The 13926-nt window shown below is 37.1% G+C and overlaps 1 protein-coding gene across 1 annotated transcript in view; it reads right to left on the bottom strand.

The window, feature by feature from the left end:
• LOC109856624 overlaps positions 1-13926 on the bottom strand; it is a gene marked incomplete at its 3' end in the record, with an annotated part of 163837 nt that overhangs the window by 108135 nt on the left and 41776 nt on the right. The window contains exons 4-5 of the mRNA XM_020432094.1: positions 8705-8875; positions 4824-4968 (exon numbers count right to left, since the gene is read on the bottom strand). Coding sequence (XP_020287683.1) covers positions 4824-4968; positions 8705-8875 — 316 coding nt within the window. The remainder of the gene's footprint in view (positions 1-4823; positions 4969-8704; positions 8876-13926) is intronic.

Below are 13926 nucleotides of genomic sequence, written 5' to 3'. Positions count from 1 at the left end.
AATCAACACGTATTAAGCGTGTTCCAATTTTAAACACTAAGAAACGTATTAAAAATGACTTCAATAAAAACACACGTCAAGTGTNTTAAATTAACACACTTGGATTTGCAGTGTAGTTGTGAAAAAGGTCTGACACAGAGACCCAGATCTTTGCAAGACGTTAGTTTTTCAAAAAGTAAATAAATTAATTTTTTAATTTGAGCACTTGTAATATATCAACTATTTGTTGATGTTTTTTTCATAATTTTGTCCAAATTTATGTACATTTACAACAATTTATTAGGTTAGGTTATAGCGCGCAGAGTATGCAATTGGCGATTACAGGAACTGCGACCTGTGAAATATTTGAAAAAAATTGTTTTTTCGTTAAACGTTTATGTCTTCGAAACTATTGGAGATGTTTTCAATTTGTTTTTTTTTCTTTTTTTGATCGACGCAGAATTATTCAAACTTTCTATTTAAAAAAACCAAATTTTAAAAATATTGATTTTTTGCAGAGATATTTTATCTTAAAGTCGCGTAGGTTTTACAGATCTAGTAATCTACAGTAGGGGAAGATAGTACAAGACGAGGGGCGAGGCAAGACGGGGTAGCCTCTGTATCACATGATTGAAACGCACCAATCACAATCGAGTGTATACGTTAGATGTGTCGCCATTGTCGCTAACTAGTGATAAGCGAGCCGGCGTGATATGTGGCTGTGTAATAAAGTTACACGCAATTTGTCATTTTTGACGATTTTCTTATTATTTTCGAACATTCTTTCACTTGTGACATTGGTATAAAAATATTCAAGTTCTTTTGTCCATATGTGTGCTTCTAAGACAGAAGTTAGCAGGCCAAAAAAATGATATTTTATATTTTTGTAAACAATGTTTAAGAAATTTGTTGATATCATTTTAGCGAGACAAGAAGGGGCAAGATGGAGGGGGCGGGGTAATATAATTGCGTTACCCTATCTTGCCCCACATAGACGTATAAATAAAATCTAAGTTTACCATTGTTCCAGGATGGTAAGAAACTACAAACAAAAGACGGACCAGAGAAATTGGTTCGAAGAAACAATGCGAAACGCGGTTACTGCTGTTTTAGAAAATAAGATGGATTATTATCGAAATGGGCTCATTGCTCGTGTGCAAATATAGAAGACAATGATGATGAAGTTACACGTGTGCTTCCGTTGTCAATCTAGTAAATAATGGATTTTATATATCATTTGTTAATAGATACCTCATCTTGCCTACGAGGGCGCCCCCTCTTACGTCACCCGTGAGGCAAGATGGAGAAAAAGAAACTTTTCTGAATTATTAATTTTTTTAGTATGAAAAGCTTTAAAGAAATGGTTTATTTATAGTTTAATCAAAAGACTGATTACCAAAGAATAATTAAGAAGTAAAGTTGTTTCGTTGATTATGAAAATTTGTGTTTTATTCATCATTAAACCTTAACTATCCCGTCCTGCCCCACCTTCCTCTATTCGTAGGTTTTTTTTAGGTCTACAGGCGAAGGATTAATATTTACTGTAAAAAAAAAAGTCTTATCTTTATCTATTATGAGGAAGTAATAAATTAACTTCTTCCTCTCTTTCTCTCTCTTTTATTCTTATTATATTTATATTGTTAAATCAACATTGTCGATCAACGCAGATTATTATTACGGATATTGCTCTCAGCAATAAAGAGACTATATTATGTAATAATGTTTGTTATATGTTGTGAGTGCAATTATTAATTGGGTTGAATGACCGGGCTGATCTTGTGAAAAAACACAGAAAAAGAGAGAGAGAGAGAGAGAGAGAGAGAGAGAGAGAGAGAGAGAGAGAGAGAGAGAGAGAGGGAGGGAGAGAGAGAGAGAGAGAGAGAGAAAGGAAGAGAGGGAAGGAGAGAGAGAGAGAGGGAGANAGAGAGAGAGAGAGAGAGAGAGAGAGAGAGAGAGAGAGAGAGAGAGAGAGAGAGACGGAGTCTCTCGAACATTATCGATCGCGGCGAATCTTTAATCCGCGATATCGAGATCAGCCGAGAGTCTCGTGGACGAGTCTCGCGCGCTCGATCTCGGTATCGCAGATTAAAGGAAAATGGGAACGAGGATAAAGACCGATGATCGAGAGACTTCGTCGGCGAGGTTTACTTTTATCGGCGGGAACGATGGATTGAATTTCAATGTTATTACGAACAGAGAAGCGAACGCTCTGTCGTCGCGAAAGAAAGTGCGGTAAGACCGAGGGGTTTCAGAAACTTCACGGATTTCTTCGGAATTTGCGGTGAACTGCATCCGTGACGCGACTCGCAAAAGCGCGAGTTAATAATATTTCATAGCGTCTCGCGCCGCGCGGCGAAGTATCGCCGACACTTATTGAATATTGCGCTGCACTCTCGCGCGATCATTTTTGCAGTAAGTTTTTCTATTTTTACGTAATAACAACTTTGACATTTTTTTTTCTATACTTACTAAATTTCATCAAAAGAAATAAATATAAATTAACTTATTTGCGTGCTTTCTTGCACATGTTTTAATTAAATATCAAAAAGATAACGCGCGGCGTACACTTCTTGCAAACATCTAATCACTTTGTAAAAGACGCGAAGTTCGCCGCAAAGCAAAGTCGTTCCTTCTCCGAGCAGCTCCGCGCAGATTTACTGCGATACGGAATCCTCGAGCAACCCGAGAGAGGCCACAATTAATGATCCCGTTAATTTAATTAATGCTCGCCGGTAAAAACCGCAGCCGGTTATACTTCCTGGAAGTCGAGTTCATCTCGAGCGACGAGCGGGAGAGTAAAAATGTAAAGAAAAAACGAATATTTCTTAGGGCGAGGAATATGACGGGAATAATGTAGACCAGTTTGAAACAGTTACGCGTGACGTATGATTTTAATTACCCGACATTTTGGATTTGCATCCGTTTCACGCGATTATAACACGTGCAAAATTTTTCTATTTTACGCGTCGCTTCCGCGTGGGTACAACCCGGATCGATCGAGTTGACCCATATACGTTCTCTTTCCGCGTTCACTTCAAGGGCCACGAAGTGAAGAGAACGAGGCGGCGGCAGTGCAGCGAGAGCTAATCCGTTTCCACGAAGGAAATTATGTGGCGTTGCATGCGACTGCAGTTGCTGCCTCGCTCGGCGACTCTACTTCCGGGAATACAGTTCGTAGTTTTCCCACGATACTCTCTTTCGACCTGATGATTTTAACGCCGCGGCAACGCCCGGCGTCGTCTCTTTGCGCGATTAATGAACTAATTTGCGCGCGCGCGCGCACGCGCCCGCGCTACTTTAACGGCTATTAGTTTATTGATGTTTCGCCAACAACAAGTAGCGTTGCTACTCGAATTGCGTTGTCGTCGGCGAGAATCAAAGAACGATATTGCGACTAATTTATTCTTTTTTTTTTTTTTAATAAAAAAATCTTTAGACTCTTATAACGTATTTTATTTACCGCGGTTATTGTGATTATTTTGTTATTGTGTGTCGAAAAGTCACATGTAATATCTACATTTCTATGTATCTATGCGATTTGTTCGATCTCGGAGTTGAATCGAGTGGTCGAGAACGAAAACTAGATCGCGACGAGAGTGAAACATCATAGGAAAAATATGAGCTGTGTTACGCGCCGCGCAAGATGGCTCGTAAACTTTCGACTCGAAGAACTGTCGTAATTAAAAAGTGCGTGCACGACGAACGCGCGCGCCTGTTAATGGCTTTACGATGGCAACAGAGAAACGACTGTCATTCGGGAAAACGGAATGATATATTGCTCGTATCCTTCGTTCTGCCCAAAGTGTTTACTGCGAGTTTTAAAGCGGCACATTCGCTGCTTGTCGCAAATTCGACTTCGACAAAACAAAATTGTGTCTCGGGAAAATTAAAAATCAAGTTGTTTTGTTTCTCGTTTATCTTCTTCACACTCGTCAATCAATAATATAAAAATTTTTGTGAAAAATTAAAAACCTTTATGTCAGTTTTGAGATATATCGTTGATATTTTAATATAAAAAAATATAAAACAATATTTGAATAATAAATATTTTGAATAAAAATAAAATTTTGTTTTGAAATTTGCTTAATTTTATTTTCAAAAAAGTTAGAGATGTTCTCTCACTCTGGGTAAACGTAGTTCATGATGCGCGGCAGAATCGCAGCTTTAGGCTCGCTCTCGGATATATCGCCGATCTCGAAAGTTTGCAGAGTCCGGCGTTAACTCGCGTCGGGGAGTTACGATACTGAAGTAGAGGGGTTCGGGGGTTTAATGGGATCGGGACAAAGTGACCGCGGAATTTCCGCGGCGAGATAAAATGAGATAGCCGCGTTGGTTCGCTTTTAAAACTTTTAAAACTACGCCCGGGAAAACATAATTTACCGCCGATGTCCCGCGCGCGACGATTCTCCCACTTTGTTCCTACTTAATTACATGCAAACAATTAATTAACCGTGGCGCTCATCGGCGCGCCGTTTGTCTTCGCGCGGACGTTCGTTTCCCGTCCAAAAATACAGTTTACCGTTTTGAATTATTTATTGCCGCTGATGTAAATAATTTCCTAATAAGTTTAATTTGTTTTAATTAAGTTGCGTGTAAGTGATTTTGTGCGGATTTTGAAACACACACAAATATCTATAATAGAACAAAAATTAAACTGTAACTTATCGTATGTTACACGAAAGTTTGCGCTAGCGTTTTCAAATATTAATACAACTATTCAGTAATCACATTTAAATATTGTTTGATTTTATTTTATTCGCGTAATATCACGACGGCGCAACAAACGCGCCGATGTAATGGATTAATAAACAAACAGCAGATGAATAATATATTGACTCACTCACCGATTTTCCATCTTGCACTGATCGACTTGAACCTTGCAATTGTTCTTAAAGTCCTTGAACACCTGATTGCAATGCTTCTGATGTGTACACGTGTTGAGTGCATGATTACATGTCAGCAATTCCGGCTCTGGATACGGATTGTTGTCTGAGGAGAGAAATTAAATAAAGAATTCTTTTTATTTAAAAATATGCGAATAAATTAGAATAATTCATGAAAGAGAGTTTTGCTCAGTTTGACTACATTTTGATGTTACATAACGCGTTTTTAAGCTCTCATCGTTCTTTTACACTGTTGCCAACTTAAAGCTAGGCAAATACTACTTTATGATAAAGAACATAATATATACGCAGTGTATATGATTACATTACACAAATTCTTTACTTTCTCGAAATTCCTGTTGCAATTTTCTATAACTAACTAGTTTCGCATTATTCGCTCGGTCGTTCGTAACTTATTTGCGAAGCCAGAAAGTAGTTTATTCACTACTATACTTTGTTCACGATCGGTTATCGATGCATGTTTTCACGTTTTCCCGAGGGCGATCGCTTTTATGTTTCTCCCTTCTGAGCCCATTCCTTGTCGGAAAAGTAAAGAAATAGCCTGTTGACCGGTCACTCTCTTATCTCTCTCTCTTTCTGTCCGCTCTTTTATTTTATAGCTCGCGCATATCCTATGCTCTATATTTTGCATCCCGTTCGAGATCAAACCGTTGATAAACCCGGCTATCTTCTTCGGCAGTCGATTTAAATCGCCGGTTTTATCGCAGTTTATTTTTCCCGAAACGCAAACAATTTACATAATTGGAAAAATTACATATTCTCGAACCGATAAAACAAAATCGAAAGCGATAAAACAAAAAATATATATATCGCAAAAAAAATCTCATGATACTGAGATCGAGAAAGAAATTTCCGAAGAAATCTTTTTCACTTTTCACGCTCGAGAGAGAGAGTGTAGCGAGATTTTATAATCTTCACAAACTTTCAGAACTTCATTGTTTTGATCTTCTTTAAATCTGTATAAAATATCGCGTTGCATCCCTTTATATAAGAGGCTTAGAGGCTTTTTGAAAAATCTACCCCGCTTGATCTCCGGTATCAGAGAGAGAGAGAGAGAGAGAGTTAGCACATACACACAACGTGCATATATACAATTTAGCCTGCGGTTTGCTAGTTGTTTTTTTTTTTTTTTTTCTGCAGCTCGCTTCCTACTTCCTCTTCCTTTTTCGAGGCACAGGAGCGAATTTAATCTCATTAAGTGCCGAAGCTTCCTGGTTTCGACGCGGCGCCGGCTGCGCCGTGGGGTTTCCATTATCCGCGCTCCCGTATGACCGGCTTTCGGCAGGATAAATGTAATTAAGCCGCGATTTAGAGTGGTCTAATTGCGCGACTTATTACCTCATCGAATTACACTCACGCCTCTTTGCGCGGTTTAGCTCGGTCATCGGCAGATGCGCTAATTTGCACTACGCGATACGTGTTGGATATCGATACGTTCCAGTTTCTATTTCCGATTTTATCATAATTCTTGCACAAATCACGATTGACGTTTCCTAATTGTACATTTGATAAAAGTGACTCCCATATTGGAAATAAAAAACAAAAAACACGATAATTTTATGTCAAATGCTGTGACAAAAATAATACAATTATAGAAAAACATCAATTTACTTCGGCATTATTGTATAGTACACTGAAGAAGACCCAAATTAAGTTCGAAACGTTTGTCAAGTTTTTTAAAATAAAAAAGTTTATTGACACGAAGATCTGATTATTGCTTCGAATTGGCCACTTCTCTACCATCATAAGTTTTCACGAGAAAGAATACAGAAGATCAATTTACTCGTTATAATTATTAAATTAATTTACTGTTGTTACTTTATTGTCAAAATAAATGGGATTTAGATAATATCTCAATTCAGATTAAGAAAATCTTGCTAGTGAAAAGTGAACTTTTTCTAAAGCAAATGCCAATAGCATTGTCAATAGCATTGCGTTGAGAGGCGCGATCGATAATATCCAAAAATAAAAGTTATCCATCTGTGTGCTCAAACAGTAAAAACGACCATTTTCTTCGAAGTGTAAAGTGCGAAAAAAAAACGCACAGATAGACGAGCAAATGGACCGATAAGAAAGGCGCATCGGGAATTATCCGTGAATCATTTGGAAAAGCTCAAAAGACTCGGCGGCGCGGACGAGCGAGCCCTCGGGAAAATTAACAATGAAGCCTGCAAGGAACGAACTTATATAGAACGGCGGGATCCAAGATACCGCCAGACCTTTGTTTCGCAGGTTCGCCCTTCAGGAAAACTCCGATTGGCATTCACTGACGTCTCGTTGAGTATAAAATCGCGTGCTTTTCCTGATACTCTTAGACCAATTTCTAACTCAAATTAAAATCGAAGCTTCAAGAGAGCTTTTATTTCACATACTACTACTTAAATGCAGAAAATAAATGTAGTGTTTCTTAGATCCGATTTTTTTCTAGATATAAAGCCCTTTTTATTCTCGCAATTGCGCGAGGAAAAAAAGATAAAGTTTCGAAAAGCTAAACCTTCTGATTTTGTCGATTGGTATACTACTGTATTTTGGTGCGCTGATTACGAATATGATAATGAACATTACCGACAAGGTCATTTTCATAATCAAAACTCAAAAACACTCAAAAATTATCACGTTTTTTAACATTATTTTGTTAACTATTTATGTAACAAAAATTGTTTCACATAAAAGTTGTAGCTCTTGAAAAAATGCATCATTTATGCTATATGCATTTTTTGCATAAAACCACTAGTTTTCGAAAAAACATGAGATAATAGGAATATAAGAAAGACCTCCCGGTAAAGTTGCAACTTAGCTACTACCTCTTCGATCTTTATGAAACTTGGTATCTGTATGTAATTTTATTCGCTAAAAAGAGATGTAAAAGAATTTTTTGTCGGTTGGACACAATTAATCTGCCAACTTGAAAAGCGTTTTTTACGATTATCCGAGAAAAAAGTGAAAGGGAAGAAGCAAAGCTCCTGTAGGGAAGCAAAATCTCCTTGGCTACACACTTACAACATAAACATAAAAAAGTTTCGTTTTTTATGTTAAAAAATTTTGAGGTTTGTTTGTAATGTAAGTATGTAAGCAGGGAGGGCTGCGCTCTCCTGCACTCCCCGCAAAAAAACCTAATCTAACCTAACCTAACTTAATTTAACTCTGTGTCACTAAAGTATTATTGATAGCACAATGCATAGTGCTTCATCTGTGTAACATTTGGATCGGAGCGATTTAAACGTTTGAATACACTACATCACACTTACATCGTAGGCAAGAAGGTTTTGCTTTCCTGCAGGAGCTTTGCTTCTTCCCTTCCACTTTTTTCTCGGATAATCGTAAAAAACGCTTTTCAAGTTGGCAGATTAATTGTGTCCACCGACAAAAAATTCTTTTACATCTCTTTTTAGCAAATAAAATTACATACAGATACCAAGTTTCATAAAGATCAAAGAAGAAGTAGCTGATGTTGCAACCAAGAGATCTTTCCTATATTCCTATTATCTTACTTTTTTTCGAAAACTAGTGGTTCTATGCAAAAAATGCATACAGCATAAATGATGTATTTTTTCAAGAGCTACAACTTTTATGTGAAACAATTTTTGTTACATAAATAGTTAATAAAATAATGTTAAAAAATATGATAATTTTTGAGTGTTGTTGAGTTTTGATTATGGAAATGACCTTGTCGGTAATTTTCATGATCATATTTGTAATCAGCGCGCCAAAATACAGTAGTATACCAATCGACAACAAAATCAGAGGGTTCAGCTTTTCGGAACTTCACCCGAAAAGAACAATATACACACCACAGTATACAATCTTTTGAACATTCTTACCTTTCCATTCTACCACGCTACATGGATGGTCAAATACGAAGTTCAGGAAGCTGTTGCAGTCCGGATCGACATGCGGCTCCCTGCAGAGGCATGTCGGTTTGAAGAAAGGGAAACCCTGCAGAGTGCGCAGAGCCGCTTGACACTTAGTCACCGTCACCGTCGAGCAGGCCACTGTAATCGCAAAATTATTATTAAAGCGATGCAGTGATATTTCGGTCCGTGTGACAAATCGCGCGAATTTTGGCACACGCGAATCTCGACGGTCGTTCGCATGCAAATTGCGCATAAAATATAAACTACAAGATCGGGACACAGCGTGTTAAGTATAAATTGTAATTGTGACACAATTTGTGCGCGGAGTAGCGTTTTGCGCTCATTCAAAGGCTTATGCACTTATGTTCTCTCGCGTAAATTGATTTGTACGGAACCGCAACGGTTTTAAATGGTACGAACGCGAGCGTGAAAAATCGACAATGCGATAACGCGTCCTCGCGCGAATATTATTTTTGAAAAGCGAATCTACCCTCTGCAGATTGTTGTAAAACGCGATGACGCGAGATCACCGCGGAGCGATTAATTTTTCGATAGCAATTCGCTCACCATTTCGCCGATCGTTTTCGTCGACAATATAATATTTGAAAGTCATGAAGACCGCACAAAATATATCACGTTGCCGGTGTGAAATCGTGTTAAAATTAAAAACCAAATAACATAAAAATTTCTAAACGTGTTTTATAAAATTTAATGTGATACTATATATAAATAATATATATATATAATATATAAATAAATAATTAAGTTTTAATAAATATATGTGTTAAGAAATGTGTTAATAAATGTATAAGTTTACATAAAGTTTATATAAAAATTTATGGGAATATGATTTTGCGCGCGCATACGCGTGAATTTAAAATAATCGCGAAGTCCAGACAGAAGTGATTATACAACACGTGAGTAAATTTATCAACAACATAGTACCATGTAACGGCAACAATTATTTGCCACGGTACACGTTTGTGCATTAATCACGTTGCAACGAGACGGTGACGTTAATGTATGCCGTTATTCACGATGTGGTTTACTTTATTTATTTATCGCTATCGATCGCTATTCTTACCTTTAATTACGTAAACTTGGCATCGATATTTTTATGTTTAAATAATAAATAACGTGTACGTGCGCGAGAATCAGAGTCACGCGCATGTGGGAAACGCAGATAAATCTCAGAAATTTACATTCGTAACATTAGGTGCGTTTGCTTTGGACGCTCTTTGATCGCGTCGGTCTATTTTTGTTTTATATTAGAAGAGCAATAAAGACTGACGTTTAAAGCATCACATATACAGTGGCTCTAAAAAGTATTAGACACACTCACTAGTGTGACAGTTACATGTTATTAAATAAAATAGTTACACTTTAATAACAATACATATAATAGTTTGGGGTTGTTTGTCTTATAATGAAGTTAAAAATTTAACATTTATCGAAGAAATTACGAATGCGTGTCGATGTGTCGTGCGAGATAATTTACTACAGAGTGCAAGATTAAATATTTATCTCGTATTAAACATTTTAAGAGAATTATGTATTTCGTATGTAAAACGCAAGTGTGCTAATACTTTTTTGAGTATAAAATTTTTTTTTTTTTTTTGCTTCAATCACAATATTAAGAAGTTATTAAAAAATACACCGCTTTTGTATATCATGAGAAGACATCAATGGAGACATATTTTGTATCAATATATCACTTTATTATAAATTAAAAATATTTTGAAAAATGTGAGTGAACCAATATTTTTTGGATCCACAGTATCCCTTTTTGTCTTTGTTTTGTTATATAATTATTGTGCAAAACTTCTTTAATAGTTATTTAACTTTTGTCCCGAAGTTTATTTAAACGATTATCTCAAACAGATAATATGTATGCCGCTTCTTTACATCTTAAGTGATTTTTTTATAAAGCGCTATATTTAAACGATGCGACCGAGATAATTTCGATGCTCTAAACGTTTTTTCTTTTAAAACCGGCTTTATTCAAGATTCCGGCGCTCGCGGCTTAATTAGTACAACGTCGTTCGAAGAAAGAATAGAAGTGAGAGGGCTCCTTAATTACTATCCCAAGACACCGTAAGTTTCGTAATAACCGAGCGGTGCCAGACTATAAGTAATGAATCCAGATGTCGGCGTCGCCGTCGACGTCGACGTCGTCGTCGTCGTTGTCGTCGTCGTAGTCGTCGTCGTCAAATGACAGACAGAAAAATGACGGAGCAGCAGCGCGAAAGTTTCAATTACATTCTGATGTTATCACCTGCCGCTTTTTCGTCCCTCTTCAATTCATTTCGTCCGGTTCCCAATGTTTAACCCCATCCCGGATCATTCTCTTCTACGTCCCTTCATTAAACATGAAGCTAGGGCACTTAAAAGGGAATATCTCCCTCTGGTAGTTCGAAAGTTGAAGAAAAAAGAGTTTCAGGATGGAATTTCAGAGGCTAATATTGTGACAGAGAGTGAGTGAGTAATCTCTCACTGGGTCAGCTATTCCGAGTCTCCTCGAGAAGAATACTAATTTACATTGGTCTTTCATAAATGGGGGTTGATTGCGCGCTTTCCGACGCAATGGTTGAAATTGCGAGATTAAAGACGCAGAAAGCCATTAATTGATATGTTTAAAGATCAACATTTTTTTTTATCAGATACGATTAAATATCAAAATTTATTTTTCTTTTCAATCAATATAAACAATTTTCAATCGATTTTATTAAATAGGAGTTTTTATGTAATTTTTTATTTTAAGAAATTTTCAAGTTTTAATAAACTGAATTATTTTTCTTCACTACCTCTTGACAATTTCTTAGACAGACTAATTAGTTATCTATGTGAAATCGAATATTAAATTATATGTAAACTTGCTGTGGAGAATTACGAGTAATGAAATTTTATCGGAATAAAGAGAGTTACTTGACTGATAAAATTAATAATATTGATAAGATACACGGCGTATCTTCGTGGAACCCCGCGAGAAGAAATGATTTTGTGCTGTTGATAAAAACTATGAATATAAAAAAGTAAAACCAAAAAGAAAAGACAACAGCTAAATAACAAGAGCAAAACTTGCAACAAAAAAACACGGGATAAACAAAACTATTGTTTAATAATTAAAACATAAATTGTAAAATATTATTAACAAGCTGTCTCTGAAAAAAAAAACAGATTGACAAGTAAAATCTTTGTAGCAATATTTTATAATATTATTAAAACTAATATCTCTGTGAAATTTTCCGATTGCCGGTAATCTTAGATTGGCAGTTTTCACAAAAACATCAGATCCATTAGCGCACACGCATATGGAAAGAAACGTGCAGCAAAAAAAATTAGAACGAGGCAAACAAACTATTGGCCGTGAAGGAAAAGTCGAGAAACGGACTTTTCATTCCCGTTTGCCGCGAGAGCGAGAAAATATGCGAGAGCGAGAAAATATACGAGAGCGAGCTTTGAATTCGGCGCTCGACTATCACTTGCAGGCGAAACTTGCAGCTGTTTCTGACGCGTTTGTGCTTTCGAACTGCTGTGATAATTACAACTAAAACACATATTGCAACGTATATAATAAATTCATAATTCACTTGAGCAAAATTTGATTGAGCAAAAATTGAGCACTTCGCAAAACGGTTTGTTTTTATGTACTTTTTTTTATATCAATTTGTTGAGTTTTAATTATTCGCACATAATTTTCTAGAATACACCGCCAAATTTTATTTTTGTGAAATTTTTTGTGCGTAAGATAAACTTTAAACTTATACTATTTTTTATTTTAAAAAGTTTTTTTGTAATTATACTATCAAATATTTGTTGTCAATGTTTTTTTCATATTGGATATTGCTCTTGATCGGGTCACACGTGCTTGCAATTCTGTTATTTACTACGAGGCTCAAAAATCCGAGACGAGAAAATTTCTTGCCGAGAAAAAGAGAGGCAATGTTCAAAATAAATAAGGCTCGACTCGCGTCCCGCGCGCGCGAAATTCTGCTCTGCTTTAATTATCGGGATGTGTATCCGGGAACATCCTGCGGTGATGAACGGCGCCACGGCTCCATAAAAAGCGCGAGTGCTCGAGAATCGTTCTACCGTGAGCCATAATTCATGGATGGGAAAAAACAGTATCGGAAAAAAAGTGTGCCAGGGAAACTCGCGTGAGAGAAAGAGAGGGAAGGGGAGAAAGAGAGAGGGAGAGAGAGAGAGAAAAAAAAGAGAGAGAAAAGTTGTAGTCTCTGTGCCGAAACTGACGACGCGTATTCTCCGTTCGCGGGTTCGCGCGCTATGATCCTCCCCGCGTCGGCGCTATTGTGCTCGAGGGTCGTGCATGCCGCTTTGGCATAACAACGTACATTGTACTTCCGAACAATGCTATCCTTCTGTCAGCCCGTACAACCGCCGTTCTTTCCACCCCTTTTCGCGTCACGTCGCTTCCCGCCTTATCGCGTGTGGCTTTTTTTCGCGCCTGGCTATTTTTAAAGGAATAAATGACACCGCCGATTGACAGTTAAGGGTGCGAAAATCTCGCGTCACTTCAAACGAGCGTGACGAAGTCGGAAAATTCATAAGACATTAATTTTCCCTCGAAACTCTCTTTCAAGATTTCACATCGTGTACTGTCTCGAGCGATTCTTTTGAACAAAAATTTTGATTACGATTACAATACATATATAACTTGGATTTTGTGTAAGCACTTGATGAGAGCACTTTGAATTCTTCCACGTTAAAATAAAACAAGAAGACGAAGAGATTTGGTTATCGCTGTAATAACTCGACTATTAGATGCGCAATGCAAAAGCGATGTCACCCGTCCAAATAATGAATTAAGAAGGATCCGTTGAGGAAAAATGGCTACTTCTCCGACATTAGCGATGCTAAACGGCGACGAGTAGCAGCTGGTACTTGCTCAAAAACTCAACGCGCTCAACCTGATGACGCTGTATTTCAAAGTCCACTCAAACCAACGCAGTCTTTCAACTCTCACGAAAGTACTGGGTCAAGAATTTTCCTCGGCCTTATGGTAATAACCGTCGCCACATCTCACGCTTTTCGCAAGAAGTTACAAGAAGATTATGACGCGCGAGTCCAAAAATTTATGTATAATTTTCGCGCTAAAAGAAAATAATTTGTAAAGTACATCTATAATTTTGTGTGAAATGCATCATCACTGAGGAAGTCTATCTTTCTGT

The sequence above is a fragment of the Pseudomyrmex gracilis genome, unplaced genomic scaffold, assembly GCF_002006095.1.
Source record: "Pseudomyrmex gracilis isolate BER0280 unplaced genomic scaffold, ASM200609v1 scaffold_127, whole genome shotgun sequence".
NCBI lineage: Eukaryota > Metazoa > Arthropoda > Insecta > Hymenoptera > Formicidae > Pseudomyrmex > Pseudomyrmex gracilis.
The sequence above is the reverse complement of the archived record's forward strand: the minus strand, read 5'-3'. Positions and strand labels throughout refer to the sequence as shown.